At 53.4% G+C, this 15553-nt stretch overlaps 1 protein-coding gene across 1 annotated transcript in view; it reads left to right on the plus strand.

Moving 5' to 3' along the window:
• The window catches only part of JPH2 (junctophilin 2), a 69026-nt gene extending 53824 nt beyond the window's left edge, over window positions 1-15202 (plus strand). The window contains exons 3-6 of the mRNA XM_019458419.2: window positions 8812-8930; window positions 10759-11438; window positions 12231-12325; window positions 13477-15202. Coding sequence (XP_019313964.1) covers window positions 8812-8930; window positions 10759-11438; window positions 12231-12311 — 880 coding nt within the window. The 3' untranslated portion in view covers window positions 12312-12325; window positions 13477-15202. The remainder of the gene's footprint in view (window positions 1-8811; window positions 8931-10758; window positions 11439-12230; window positions 12326-13476) is intronic.
• The last annotated feature ends 351 nt before the right edge of the window (window positions 15203-15553 follow it).

Consider the following 15553-nt stretch of genomic DNA (forward strand, 5'->3'; position numbering starts at 1 on the left):
CAATTTAAAAAAGACAAAGGATCCGAAGAGACGTTTCTCCTGAGAAGATCCACAAATGGCCGCGAAGCCCGTGAGTAGATGCTCAACGTCATTAGCCATCAGGAAAATGCAGGTGGACATTTCCCCAATGGCTAATGATGCCTCCACCACCATCATCACTGTCACCACCACCTCACAAACCACTAGTATGAATAAAATTTAAAAGATGGGTATAATAACAAGTGTTAGCGAAGATGTGGAGAAATGGGAGCCCTCCTATGTTCCGGGGAGGATGTAAAATGGTGCAGCCACTGTGGAACCAGCCTGACGGTTCCTCAGCCGGAACATGGACTTAACACATGACCCAGAAATTCTGCTCCTCGGTGGGCACCCATGACACATGAAGACATACAGACACACAAAAACTGGTACACCAGTGTCCATACCGGCATTATTCACAGCAGGCAGAAGCGGAAACAACCTGAATGTCCATCAGCTAAAGAACAGGTGAACTCAATACAGTTGTGGCACACGGTAAAATAACATTTGTTGGTAGAAAGGATTGAAGTATGGGGGCGCCTGGGTGGCTCAGTCAGTTGAGCGTCCAACTCTTGATTTCGGCTCAAGTCATGATTCCAGGGTTGTGGGCTCAAGCCCTGTGTTGGGCTCTGTGCTAAGTGTGGAGCCTGCTTGGGATTCTCTCTCTCTCTCTCTCTCTCTCTCTCTCTCTCTCTCTGTGTGTGTGTGTGTGTGTCCCTGCCCCACTCACATATGTTCTCTCTCTCTCAAAATAAAAATAAATTAAAAAGAAGAAAGGATTAAAGTATGGACACAGGTACAGAATGGGTGAATCTTGGAACAGTGTTCAGAGGACATATCCTTCCACAAGAATGCATATTTACATCCCAATTTATTGGCAGTCCATAGAATTCTGGAAGAGAAATGCTGGGAAGCATTGTTATAATAGTTACAAAAACCATGATAATGAAAGCTAGTGTTTGTTAAATGCTCCGTCTATGCTCATTTCAGACTCTCAGTAATTTTGTGAAGTATTATTATCCCCATTTCACAGTTGAGGAAACTGAGACCGGTGAGCAAAGGTCAGATACCTCCAGTGTGATGGTGCTATTATTTAGACTGGAGCTTCTGCCCTTAACCCCTCTGGTGAGGGGGGCTTCCTGGAGGGACTTTGCCCCATTTGCCAAATGAAGCCCTGGGGCTGGGGTGGAGAGGGGAGGAAGTTCCCTCCTCTGTCAAGACTCGATGACCGTGCCCCTGCCTACATCCTTGGGGGCTTTCTTCACCCCAGCTGTGGTTCCTCTCTGTGATTACTCTGACCATGATTGTTCTGGAGGAAGTGGCCACGGCCAGCCAGAGCTGTGGGCGAGGGGCTATTTTGGGAGAGGGCAGGGCAGTGGCATCTGAAGCATCCCCCGCCACAGGAAGACACTTGGCAGCATTGTCCCTGCCGGCCACCTCTGCGGCCTCCAGAGAGGCTGGCAGAGGTTTGAGCTGGAGACTCATTATCTGCCTCTGTCCTGCAGGCATACCAGAGGTTTTGTGTTCTGAAGATTTTTTTTTTCATTTTAAAAACAAAAACAGTTTTAATTTTTTTTTTTTAAACAACTCAGCGGCATGTGGTACATCCAGGATTTTTAGGCTTCTCCAAAAAAGTATGCTTATTTATTTTATTAACAAGCACTGTATGGACTTCCTGCATCCGGGTCACTGCTCTAAGGGCCAGATGACTGTCCGTTCATTTACTTCTTACATCATTTCTGCCTGGTAGTTGCTGTTATTATCCCCATTTTACAGATGAGGAGACCGGGGTTCAGGGAGCTCAGACTTGCCAAAGATTGGTTGCAAGGGGGCAGTGCTAGGACCCCTCACCCAAGCTACCTAGCTGGAGTTTCTCTCTTCTTAGCGGCTCTCCCCAGCAGTTTAGAGGCTTTGTTCTGCATCTGTCTTCATCCATTGGTTTGCAGGGCTGTTGTGTGGTTGGCTTGGCATGGCTGCGTTAGGCTCAGGTGGCTGCTGGGTCCTATTGATCCCCATCTCTGGGCCCAGCACATGGAGGACCTGGCCCAGAGTTACTGGCAAGTGGCGGGGGGGGGGGGGGGGAACTTGGTGTAATGGGTAAGAGCTCGGGCTGATTGACTTTCTAGCTGTGTGACCTTGAGAAAGTGACTCCACCTCTCTGAGGTCATTTGTGTAAAGCAGCCATAGCACAGAGCTGGGCACAAGGTAGTCAACAAATAACAGATGTTAATAGTGTTAAAAGTAGTCGTAGAAGAGACAGTTGTTGAATGAATGCATTAAAACAGGGGTCAGTAAACCTTTTCTGTCAAAGAGCAGATGGTGCAGGTCACACGGTCTCTGTGGCAACTGCTTAACTCTAGACAATGTGTCAACACATGGGTGTGGCTGGGTTCCAATAAAACATTATACGGACACTGAACTCTGAATTTCATGTAATTTTCATGTGTCAGAAAATATCACTCTTGTTTTGTTTTTTCAACCATTCAAAAATATACAAACCAGTCTCTGTTCACGGGCAGCACTGGCTGGCCCGCTGCTGCAGTTTGCCGACCCCCCTGCACTAGAACGTGAGCTCTGCAAGGGGTTTTTAGATGCTTGGTTTGCTCTTAGATCCACAGTACCCAGAATGGCTCCTAGCACTCAGTAGGCACTCCAGAAAGTTATATTAAGTGAATGAATCAATATATAGAAGTGGGTTTTGAGCTGGCCCTTTAAGACTGGGAGGGTGGACAGAGGGGAAGGAGCCTTCCAGGTGGGGGAACAGCCTGAACAAAGGCACGGAGTTGGGGATGATTCCAGCAGGTATCTCCCTTGGTCCATGAAGCCATCGACGCCTGGTGGAGACGACTTGTAGCCAGCAGTTAGGGAGCTAGGAGTGAGGAGAAGGAGCTGGGGTGCGGGGGATGCTCTCAGAAGCACTTCTGTTGGGTTATCGCCCTGCCCCTGTCCCAGAACCACCAGCCTTATTTTTAACCCCGCTGACGAAAGATAATCCCAATGAAATCAAGAAGAGTGACTGATCCCTGCCCCTCCCCCTGCCCCAGTTTCTGCTGGTTCCCTTTCCCGTAGGTCAGAGCCATCCTTGGAGACCCTCCCCTAGCGGTCTCAGCCCAGACACAGTGAGTGGTCACAGGAGAAGAAACAGGTCCAGCATTTCCTTAGCAGGACCTGAACCCAGAGAAGGGATCCTGGTGCTTAAGGAGAAGCACTCAAGCAAGGCTCCCGGAGAGTTGAGCAGGCTGGGAGCTGCCCAGCCTAGAGCTGGTTTCTCCATCTGTCTACCAGCACATGCTTAGACTTCAGTGAGAAGTGGAAGCCTCTGGAGCACTTCTAAAACACAGGTTCCTGGGCTCCTCACCCTGAAGTTCTGACTCAGTAGGTCTGGGATGGAGCCCGCGAACCTGCATTTCTGATGAGCTCCCAGGTGATGAGGGGCCAGGAGGGTGATGGGCCACACTGTGAGTGGCTCTGACCTCCAAGAGCCTCTGGGCAACAGCAGGCTCCCCGCCCTCACCCTGTGAGCTGCCAGGGCTGCGCTGAGACGGCAGCTGGTGATACGCTCATCAGGACGGCCTCAGCGGAGGATCTGGAGAAGCTGGAAGGCTGTGCTAAGTGCCTTGGGCTTTATTTTGAGCGTGGTAGGAAGCCTTGCAAAGATTTTAAGCAAGAGTTGAGGCCTCTGGACGTCTGGATTAAGCCAGCCCACGATGCCACTGTGATCAGTTGTAGGGAGCACACGGGGGCTTTGAGGAGCAGTGACACAAGGAGGGAGAGGCTGTGGATGCTGGAGCTTTCGCAGGACTAGGAGAGGGGACTTGGTGAGTGATGGCCGTGGCTGCCGCAAGGAGCCGAGGAGGAGGGCGTGGGAGAACACGGGAGTGTCTGGCTGGAAGGGTGGCAGCCATTCCTGAGACCAGAGACCAAGGGGGTCAGCCGGCCAGACTGATGGACATGGGAAAGAGCAGCGAGCTTCCTGTGAACACAGCAGCCCTCACTGCCTTGGGCCGTGTGGCCGCCCCTTTCTCAACCCCTGTCTGGCTGCTCTGAGGGGTGTCCACGGTTGATCTCCCCAGATCTTCTGGGGCTCTATGTGCAGGCTGCCTGTCTGGCCTTAGGAGGAGTCCTGCAGCACAGCTTCCCAGGGCACCAAGGAAACAAGCAAGCACCATCCAGCTTGCGTTACCAAAAAAGGACATTTTCTCTGTTTGAAGGTTTGCCCAGCACTTTCCCTCCTCCCCCGACCTGGGGTTTCAGGTTGCCAGGGAAGTGTTTCTGGAAAGTTTAGGAGTTTGAGTCACATGCATTCGTGCGCAGGCAAATATGAACCTGGGATATGCATGTACCACACTCAGGTTTGATGTCATAAACCTCATCTCCCTCCTTCTTCTCCTTCATCACCTCCTCCTCCACCATCACCTCCACCACCACCATCACCACCATTACTGGCACCTCCACTCAGTCACATAGTGGCCTAAACGCTTTCATATGTTGCCTCTTAAATCATGAGCTTTCACAGCAACTCCAAGAGGGGGAAATTATTATTTCCATTGTACAAATGAAGAAACTGAGGCACAGAGAGGCAGAGCAACTCACCCAAGGTCCTAGAGTCACGGTGGGATCAGGACTAGGGTGAAGTGATCAAGGTCGTGCAAAGTGCAGGGTCTGATCCAGTCTTTAAATTTTGTTCACAACTTGTTCATCAAGGATTTTTTGGCATTATTCTTGACTTTTAAAATATTGCTTTAAAACATTGTTTTCTCTTGCTTGCTGAGTTTTTGGCATCCTCCTAAGTTTCAGCCCCAGCCTTGGCAGCATCCGAACTGGAATCTAAAGCTGTGCTCTTGACCGTTCCCTGTGCTGCCCCTCCATGCATACCTGTGCACATGCGTGAGTTCATTTAAGTGTTCATTTTCTTTAAAGTAAACTCTATGCCCAATGTGAGGCTCGAACTCACAACCCCATCAAGGGTCATAGGCTCTACTGACCAAGTCAGACAGACATCCCATATTTAGGTATTCTTCTGTCAGTAAAGAATTTTTTTTTTAATTTTTAAAAAATGCTTATTTATTATTGTGAGACAGAGACAGAGCGTGAGCAGGGGAGGGGCAGAGAGAAAGGGAGACACAGAATCTGAAGCAGGTTCCAGGCTCTGAGCTGTCAGCACAGAGCCCGATGCGGGGCTTGAGCTCACAAACTGCGAGATCATGACCTGAGCCAAAGTCGGACGCTTAACCGACAGAGCCACCCAGGCGCCCCTGTCAGTATAAACACTATTGTGGCAAGGTGGCAAGGGCAGGGCTTGGAAATCACAGGGTTCTGGGTTTGAACTCCACTGTTCCCTACTGGGTGAGCGGACAGCCTGCAGTTAAAGGTACAGACCCTGGATCCCAGAATGTCTCGGTTCGAAATCTTGCTCTGTCACTTCCTGGCTGTATAAGTTTGCCTTAGTTCCTTAAAGCCTTGTGCCCTGGATTTCTCCTCAGTAAAGAGGGGTGGTGGTATTAATATCTGCTACCCAGTGTTATTGGGGGTTCAAATGAGTTGGTTTCTATAAAGCCCGTGGCATGTGGTAAATGCTTTGTAAGTATTAACTATTATTTTGCATCCTTGAGAAGATACCTCTCTGAGCCTCAGTTTCCCCATGTGTAAAGTGCAAACAGTAAAAACTACCTCCCAGACATTTTGAGGATTGAAGGGGTAACGTAGGTAAAGAGCCTGTCCTCCCTTATTCCAGGCCCAATTCTATATACTGGAGATTGAGATGCAAAGACACACGTCAGCTCCCTGAGGTGTGTCTCATCAGCAGATGTGGACACTCATTTGTTTAGTTCTCCAAAGCACTGAGCTCTTCCTCTTTCTCAGGGCCTTTGCACATGCTCTTTCTTCTTTCTGCCTTGTTGTGCCCACCTCTCCTGTTATGGGTCTAATTTATGTTTTTCTTCATCTCAGTGAATGTCACATTCTCAAAGAAACCTTCCCTGGTCCCACATCTGTCACTGATCTATTTGTCTTCCTGCTCTAGAATTTTTTTTTTTTTTTTAAGTATATGTGCTGTACCTTTTCTATATTTTCATGGCACTTCCTTCATGGCACTTCTCACAACAGCAGTTAAGTTCTTTTTATTTAACTGCATTGTATTAATACGTTTTGTTGTTTTGTTTACCTCCTTCCTGCCTCACTTGGCAGTGAGGGCAGGGACAGGGCTGGTCTTATCCTCAGGTCTCTGTCCTCAGTGCCCCGGGGTGGCACGTGTTCCAGAGTAGTGCTCGAGCACGAGCCCTGTGCCTTATTGCCTGGGTTCAAATTCCTAGCTCCTGCACTTAATGACCCTGAGACCCAGGGCAAATTATTTAACCTGTCTGTGCCTCAGTTTTCTTTTCTGTAAAATAGGGAAAATAATAACAGCACCAGCTCCCTAAGGCATCATGATGATTACATAAGATAATCTTGATAATTCCTTCAGAACTGTGTCTGGCCCACAATGGAGTTGTTATTTTAGTAGGTGCTTCTGGCTAGACTAACAGCTGAAAGGAACATCTCCCAGATCTCAGGTGTTAACACAATAAACATTTAAGGCTTCTTTAAATGTTCCACACTGAATGTTTAAATGTAATGGCTAAATGTTCCACGTTCCAGTGTGGGACTATGGGAAGGGAACTTCGCATTATCTATAATCATCTCTGGACCTCGGTTCCTTCCACTGTGTCTCTTAACATGGGGTTCACAGCGGGTTCTGTGGATGGAATTCAGGGAGTCTGTGAACCTGGATGCTGTCTTAGGTGAGATTCCCTAGAAGCAGAATCTGAGGTGGGGATTCTTGAGCAGATTATTTTTTTTAAGTGTTTATTTATTTTGAGAGAGAGAGCGTGTGTGCACACGCAAGCCGGGGAGGGGCACAGGGAGAGGGAAAAAGAGAACGCCAAGCACGCTCTGTGCTGTCAGCACCGAGCCCGACATGGGGCTCCATCTCAAGAACTGTGAGATACGATCTGAACCGAGATCAAGAGTTGGATGCTTAACCAACTGAGTCACCCAGGTGCCCCATGAGCAGATGATTTTTTGAGGGGATGTTTTCAGGAGAGGGGAGGGTGACAGAAACAGAGTAGGGTAGGGAACCCAACAAGGATGTAATCTTACCTGCAGTCCCGCCTCAGCCTGACCCCACGGCAGGGGGTGGGGGAGTGTTCTGTGGCTACCACAGAGTTGGTTCCTCCTGGGTCAAGAGGGGCCTGGGGGGTGTCATCAGTCATTAGTTGTGAGCCGCTTGGTTGGAGTGGGTGGCGATTTGACCTCCGGAGCAATGTGGCTTCTGTTGGGTGCAATTTTCTAGGACAGTAATGAGCCATTAGCAGCCTATACAGGAGCTAGGGGTGGTGCCTTTGCCCAGCGAAGGGATCTGGGCAGAGCACCAAAAGTTTCTACAACAGAGGGGAAAATTATCTTATTTGTACTAACTTCTAACTGAAATTTAGCATTTGCTTCAAATTATGGAGGTAGGCAAAAAACCATAGTAGTACTAGAAATATCTGTGACTTGGGGCACCTGGGTGGCTTAGTCAGTTATGCATCCAACTTTGGCTTAGGTCATGATCTCATGGTCCATGAGTGTGAGTCCCATGTTGGGCTCTGTGCTGACAGCTCAGAGCCTGGAGCCTGCTTCAGATTCTGTGTCTCCAGCTCTTTCTGCCCCTCCTCCTCTTGCACTCTCTCTGACTCAAAAATAAAAATAAAAAATGAAGAAATATATGTGACTTTGTCACTGGTATAAATCACATACACTTTCACATTACATTATTATTGTTGCAGATATCTTCTTTTAAAAAGGGATTTTATTTTTTTTAAGTAATTTCTGCTCCCAGTGTGGGGCTTGAACTCACAACCCAGAGATCAAGAGTCACACGCTCCACTGACTGAGCCAGTGCCCCTACTGCAGATATCTTTGAAATACCCTTTATGCTAACCTATACTTTAAAATGAGTGTAGTTGATACGCTTGCTAGATATTTTGTTCAATGTGTTAATGAGGAAGGACCCAGACATTATATTACAAATTTGTTCCTTTAAGTATTTCGGTAACAGTGTGTCAGTATAATTGCGTCCCTTTGTAATCCTGTGTATTTTTTTTTTAATTTTTTAACGTTTATTTATTTTTGAGGCGGAGAGAGACAGAGCATGAACGGGGAAGGGTCAGAGAGAGGGAGACACAGAAGTGGAAACAGGCTTCAGGCTCTGAGCTGTCAGCCCAGAGCCCGACGCAAGGCTCGAACTCACGGACCGCGAGATCGTGACCTGAGCTGAAGTCGGACGCTTAACCGACTGAGCCACCCAGGCGCCCCGTAATCCTGTGTATTTTATGCATTTTAAAACATTATTCTGAGGAGGAGTCCATAAGTATCACCAGATGCCAAAGGGGTCTGGGACCCAAAAGAAGTTAAGTTCCCTGTTCTGGAGTGTTGGCTTTTCCTCCATCCAACCAGCACCAGGGCAAAAGGAGAGGATGTAGATTGCAGAAGAAGTTTTCATGGACCCAGCCTGGAAACAGCATATGTCATGTCTTCCCACAGTGCGTTGGCCAGAACTCAGTTGCCTGACCACACTGATTGCAAGAGACACGTGGCCTGTGTGCTCAGAAAGAAGAGGGAATGGTCTAGGGAGTGCACAGCAGTCTGGGCCACAGGGTTCAATACATATTCCTCGACAGCCCGAGTGAACGAATGCTCTGGCCAGCCTGTCTTTTGTGGGCAGAGGCCTGGTTTTCTGGAGGGTTCTGAGTCTCTACCATGTTCTCTCCGTAGGACAAGCCACGCCAAGGCCAAAGCTGAGGCAGCGGAACAGGCCGCCGTGGCTGCCAACCAGGAGTCCAGCATTGCCCGCACTTTGGCCAGGGAGCTGGCTCCAGACTTCTACCAGCCAGGTAGGGCCACCCAGGGAGGGGACGGGCAGGACAGGGTGAGGGGAGGCCCCCAGGGTTGGACCATTTTTCTTTTCGTTTGTTTGCTGGAAAGCTGAGATACCCAGGTGGGTTCACAAATGTCTGTGAGTCCAAGAACGGGGGATTGTGACAGCATGGGATAGAGTGACACCAGGGGACCCATGCTGAGGTCGTGGTGGGGAATCAGAGGCTCCCAGCTGCACATTGGCCCCACTCCTGGCTGCCTCCTCTCTCTGCTGCAGGCAGGGCAGTTGAGCTGATGAAGCGTGGTGAAGGGAGAGGTCTCTGTGGAGGAGGAGGAGGTGTTAAGCCCTCCCACTCTTGCGCGTCACTTTCAGTTTAATCGAGTGCTGCCCGTGTGTCAGGCACTGTGCTGGGCTCTGGGGTACAAAGCCGGGATCCAGAATCTAGAGGAGCATTGAATCCTGAAGACAGCATATCAGGGCGTGAGGCATGTATTCACGTCCTGACTCCACTGCTAACCAGCTCAGAGACCTTGTTCAATTCCTTCACCTCTGTAAACCTGTTTTCTGATCTGTAAAATGGGAGTAAGAATAATACTTTTTGGGCAGCAGATTAGATGCACGTCAGGTGAAGAGCACACGGCCTAGTCCATGGCAGGCTCTCAATAACTGTTGGTGTTGGCTGTCGTCTCCCTTTCACGATTAAATTCCACACAGCGTACGTTCTGTGTGGTTGGAACGGGGGCTCTGGGCGCTCATAGGGAGCACATAACCCAGGGAGTTACATCTCCAGGCGGGGCGGTGTTAGAGAAGGCTGCCCTCGGATCAGTGGGTCTCAAACGTGTCACAGAACACCGGGCCCACCCCGAGGTTTTGATTCGGTAGGTCTGGAATAGAGCCCATGAGTGTGATTTTCTAACAAGGATTGGGAAGTGCCAGTGCTGCTGGTTTGGGGCCACTCGTTGAGAATCACTGCACCATGTAGTGCTATGTGGGACCGGCACATCAAGAGGAAGGGACTGTGGGTGCAAAGGCACAGAAACAGAAAGGAGTGGCAGGCGAGGAAGCTAGATGGTAAAACAAGCAGCGGAGGTGGTGGGAAATGCGGCTGCGGAGTAAGGATTCTGCAGCCCCTGACTCAGATACAGACTTGGCGCCTGGGTAGAGCAGTGGGAGCCCAGGAGGTGGGCGACCGTTCTCCGCATTGAAGGGCTTTATGGCAAGTGGCACGATTAAACTTGTATTTTCTGAATGTTATTCTGGCTGTAGCAAGGAGACCACTGGGGACTGGCTGGGGGACCTTGGAGCGCAGACTTGTAAGTTGCCTCCCGTCACAGCGCTCCCCCTGCTGGTCCCAGGAAGAACGACACCTCCCAGCCCCAATTTCACCTGTGCCAGGTCCTGAGCTTTGCATTTTACATGCATTTTTCAATTAAACCTTGCATTAGTATTTGTGAAGTAGGTATGATTAGGCCACTTTTCAGATAAGGGAGTGGAAAGAAACCAGTGCCACAGTTAAGAACATAAACTCTGGAGCCATTCGGACTGGATCTGGGCCTGCCTCTGCCCTTTGTCAGACTGGTGACTTGGGGCAAGCGATGCCACCTCTCCGAGCCTCCCTTTCTTTCATCTGTAAAAATGAGGCTAATAGCACGGAGCTCATAGCGTTGTTAAAACACCTCAACAAGCTACTGTTTGGAAATTGCTTGGCACAGTGCTGGGCACAGGCCAGGTGGTAGGAAGCTGCTGGCTGAGTAAATAAAGGAGGTTGGGGTTAAATGGCTTGCCCAGGGTCATCATTATTGGGACCGGGGTTCGAGGCCAGCCTCGCCGGTTGTTCCCGGCAGGTCCGGAGTATCAGAAGCGTCGGCTGCTGCAGGAGATCCTGGAGAACTCGGAGAGCCTGCTCGAGCCCCCGGAGCGGGGCCCAGGGGCCGCGGGCCCCCAGCAGCGGACCCGCGAGAGCCCGCAGCTGCACGAGCACGAGCCCCCCGGGCCCGAAGGCGGCCCCCCGTCGCCGGCCGGGACGCCCCCGCAGCCCAAGCGGCCCCGCCCGGGGGCCACCAAGGACCGCCCGGCGAGCCCGGGCGCCTGGAACGGGGAGCCGGGTGCCGAGGGCGCGGGCCGCCGCAGCCCCGCGCGGCCGGCCACCGATCACATGGCCATCGAGGCGCTGCAGCCGCCGCCCGCGCCGTCGCGCGAGCCCGAGGTGGCGCTGTACCGGGGCTACCACAGCTACGCGGTGCGCACCGCGCCGCCCGCGCCGCCGCCCTTCGAGGACGAGCCCGAGCCCGAGGCCTCCGGGCCCGACTCCGCGCCGCCGTCGCCGGCCGCCGCCCCAGTGCGGGCCCCCCAGCCCGCGCCCAACTCCCCCGCCAAGCTGGAGCCCAAGCCCATCGTCCCCAAAGCCGAGCCCAAGGCCAAGGCCCGCAAGACCGAGGCCCGAGGGCTGACCAAGGCGGGGGCCAAGAAGAAGGCTCGGAAGGAGGCGGCGCAGGCAGCGGAGGCCGAGGTGGAGGTGGAGGAGGTGAGTGAAGCTTGTGGCAGAAGGAGGTGTCCCACGTCGGGTCCCCCAGGGTGGCTGGGCTTCAGGAGGGATTCCAGTGAGGATGATTTGGGGGTGGGAAGGGCGAGCGCACAGAATAGGGCAGGGAAATCGCCAGCAGGGATGTGGGCTTAGTCAAGTGTAGCCTGATCCCTGGAGGCATGGGGAAGGTAACTTTCACTGCAGAGGCCGGCACCTTGGGGCAGGGGACAGGCCTCTCCCTCTGGTCCCTCTGGTCAGAGGCAGTGCTCTGGGGAAGGGGGTGCTGGGAGCCCTAGGCAGCTGGGGATGGGCAGGGAGTGAGTGCATCTGCGGGACCAGGGCTATCTGAGCTGAGCACCAGCAGCATCTGCTACAGAGTGTAGCAGGGAGGGCTTCCTGGCAGTGGAGGAAGGGCCCAGTAGGGCTTATTAGAAGGGGCTGGGAGCTGCAAACTCAGGGACCAGAATGAAGCTAGGTCTGTGGGACCCATGGATGCGGCCCAGCGGGGATTCGCAGAAAGGAAGGCGTGTTCCTGGCTTCCAGTTCCAGTGCTGCCCACTGTTGTGCTTTGCGACCTGGACCCTAAATGGTTTGGTTAATCATTTCCCAGAATCCTTCCAGCCCTGATGGTCTGCTGTCCAGTTGCCCGACACAGCAGTGAGCAAAATGCGGGGTGCTCAGAGGAGGGTTCTTCCGGAAGTTCCTGTTCCTCTGTCCAGCTTTGTAGGGACTTGGGCAGGGGGTGTTTCAGAGGCCATGGGAACTCAGGCAGCTTCTCTCCACTGCTCCCAGGTCCCCAACACTGTCCTCATCTGCATGGTGATCCTGCTTAACATCGGCCTGGCCATCCTCTTCGTTCACCTCCTGACCTGACCCTGGTCTAACAGGTGGGTCTACCAGGGGGTGGGAGCCTGTGGAGAGCTCTCGGCACCAGGGTGATGGAGGAGGGAAGGTGCCTACTGGGCATCTGTCCTGCAGCTCATTGAGGCCCATCCCCCAACAGAGGCAGGGACCTAGAGTGTGGATTTGATAGATGGTGCCTTCCCCAATACAACACACACACACACACACACACACACACACCCCTCGTTATCTCAACATGTGCAGAGCACCTGCTCCCTGTCAGGTGAGCACTGGGGGTTTCACTCACTCACTTGTTCATTAATGTATCACCATTTACTGGGCCACTTCTCTGCTGGGATTTAGAGATCCAGGAGGGACACACTCCTGCCCTAAGAAACAGGGTGAAGATGAAAGTAAACCCTTAACTTACAGGCAGAAGTCAGACATCCGGATGTCAGGCAAAACAGTTCTTGACTCTCTCCCCAGACTCTCACAGTCTCACGGAGCTTGCCTGGCATGGGCAGGCCCCCTTCTCTCTGCCCTCCCTTTCTCTCTTGCCCGCTTCAGTCTGTAATCCCTCCACCCCCAGCCTCCCCATCCCCCAGTCCTCCTTTCTAGAAACACTCCCCCCCTCCCCCCAACTGCTGTCAGTTGTTTCCCCACGATGGAGCTGGGAGGGCTTGGTAAGGTCCTGGGAAAAGGAGGTTGGCTGGGCTGGCCTGAGGGAAAGTGGCCCTCATGAGTCTCAGGGTGAAGTACTCACACCACAAATAAAATCTTTGCCTGCTGGGACCAGCCTTTACACCATAAAGCCTGTGCTTGGTGATGCTAACAGTTTCTGCCTCTTGCCCTGCTCCCAACCAAAGACCCCCTCCCTTGATCCTAGCTTAGTGTGGGCTGGAGGTTCCTACTCCGTCCCAGGAGAGGAGGAGAAGAAAATCCCTGTCCAGTCACCCTGCAAATAGCCGGTGACGACATTAGCCTGGTAGGTGCTGCCCTGGGGGGTGAGTGCTGAGCTCTGCAGGGGCCTCATTTTACAGGGGATCTGGGAATGATGGCTGCAGGGACTGACAGCTTGTGACCTGAAGGGTGGAAGGCAGTGAGGAGGAGGAGGGCAGGGAAGAGCGTACCAGGCAAGTTAGCACTTCCTCCCTCCCTCCCTCTCTCGCCTGACCCTCTTGCTGTCTCTCTGCAGAGGAGTTCCTGCTGAGGATGTGAGGACCCGTCTTTCTGCGCTGCCAGGCAGGGTGGCCAAGGAGGACTGGACTCTGGACCTGGAGCCCCGGGATCCAGCTCACGTGCACACCACGTTCATTTTGGAGGCCTCCCGTGGCGCCTATGCTGGGTGCCAGTGGTGCCCAGAGGAACAGAATGTGCTGGGGATCCTCCAGGAGCTCCGTGCCTGTGGCAGGGGAGGCCTCGAAGGAGGAGCCCCGGTCTCTTGAGCGCTCCTGTCCCTCGTCCTCATCCATTCCCTCGCCTTGCTGCCGGGGTCCCCCTTCCCTGAGCTTTCGTGTGTTTCGGGAGAAATCACTGAACCAGGACAGTAATATAACTCCCAGCCCCTCTCCTTCCACCCCTCCCCTGCTTTGTTTTAACTTGCAGCAGATCCCTGTGGTGGGCGAGCCAGAGAGCTGCCCACAGAGCAGAGGCCCTGCCTTCCGTGGTCTCCACGCAGCATCCACTCCGTCCCTTGCTTACAGGTGTTCTGGATGACAACAGAGGAAACAGACACGCTCGGTTTGAGAACCCCGGGATACGGTGCTCCTGTCTCCTCCCACCGGTCCAGCTAGCTTCCCTGCTGGACCCATAGAGGATGGGGAGACGCAAGGCACTGGAGCCTTTAGCCGGGAGGCCGCTGACCAGGTGGCCCCGGGGTGGGGGTGGGAAGCAGGCATAGGGGCAGTTAGGATGGCCCCTGTTCTCTGGCGTGCCTGAGCCTGAGGCTGGCATTGTGTTCAGGCTTCCAGTGTGCTCAGAGTGCTTAGGCTCACCCTCCAGGAGCCCCGGGGCTGCCACGATAAAGCTAGCGGGGCACCCTGTGAATTGGTGTGCCGCTTCCTTCACCAGGGCCCATCGCCAGCTCAGGGGAGAGTGGGCATGGAAGCCCTTGGAAGCCCAGGCAGATTTCCCGGGGCGGACTCTGGGGCAGGTGCCGGAGACAGGCTTTCCCGGGGAGAGGAGAGCAAGTCTGGGGGCCCCGGTGGGTGCGGTCTGTTCGATACTAAGCCCCTTGGCTTGCTTGGCAGAAGACGGTATTTGCATGTAGCTCATTACAGATGTTCTGAGCCACCCCAGGCCTCCGCTCCCTTGTGCTTGGGGGGCCGGGTGCAAGCCGAGGGCTCGCGGGGCCCCTGCACCTGGGAGGACAGAGGGAAAGGCTTCTAGGCCCCTCCAAACCCAGGGAGGATTGTGGCAGTGGCGTCCAAGCAGAACTGCCTTGGCCGCTCCACAGCCTTTGTGTCTGTGGACTTGGGGCTTCGGTGCCGTGGTCGAACCTCGAGTTTGCTTCTGATGAGAGGTCGGCTGTGCCTCTCCCCCTCAGTACTTGGGAAGCTTCCTCCAGCCCCACGCTGGCTGTTTTGAGGGCTCCTGACGTTGCACGGGGTGGTTGGAATCTGGGACTGCATTTCTCTGGAGGGGAGCCCGCAGATTCCCCCATCCTCAGCCGGCCCGAGGCTCTGCATCTGTGTGTGGGCTTTTCTGGACTCCAAAGAGATGACGGCTGGGCTGGGGGTGCTGCTAGGGCCGGGGGGCCCCGGGCCTCAGCTCTGAGACCACGGCCGGGGTTTTGGTCTGGCCCAGGGCTGGGGGCAAGCTGCAGGCACCAGAGCTCCCAGGCCTACTTTTAGAGCTGGTGTTTGGGGTGACGGTTCAGGATGCTGCGGTCTGTGGAATAATAAACCTGCATCTGCTCGTGGGCTGCGGTGGGGCTGTGGTGTCTGCTTGTGGGCCCTGGTTGAGGGACTGGCCAAGGGGGGCAAGAGAGGCTGGGGGTCCTGTCTCTCTCACACACACAGTTTCTCTAAAACCTCTTGAGGGGCAGCCAAAGGGCTTCAGTTCTGGTGGGGCAGATCAAAGACCTTCTAAGACAAACCCTGAATTTCTAAAGCAGACTTCCAGAACCTTCCCTGAGCAGCGTATGGTAGAAGAAAGAGCCTGAACTCTGAGGTTAGGTCTTCCTGGCCTGCAGTCCTGCTCAGCCCCTTACTTGTCTTCTGTGACCCGCAGTTTCCTCATCTATAAAGCAGGGGAAATAATAATAGCTATGT

This window comes from Panthera pardus, unplaced genomic scaffold (genome assembly GCF_024362965.1).
Source record: "Panthera pardus isolate Hobbes unplaced genomic scaffold, ASM2436296v1 HiC_scaffold_25, whole genome shotgun sequence".
Taxonomy (NCBI): domain Eukaryota; kingdom Metazoa; phylum Chordata; class Mammalia; order Carnivora; family Felidae; genus Panthera; species Panthera pardus.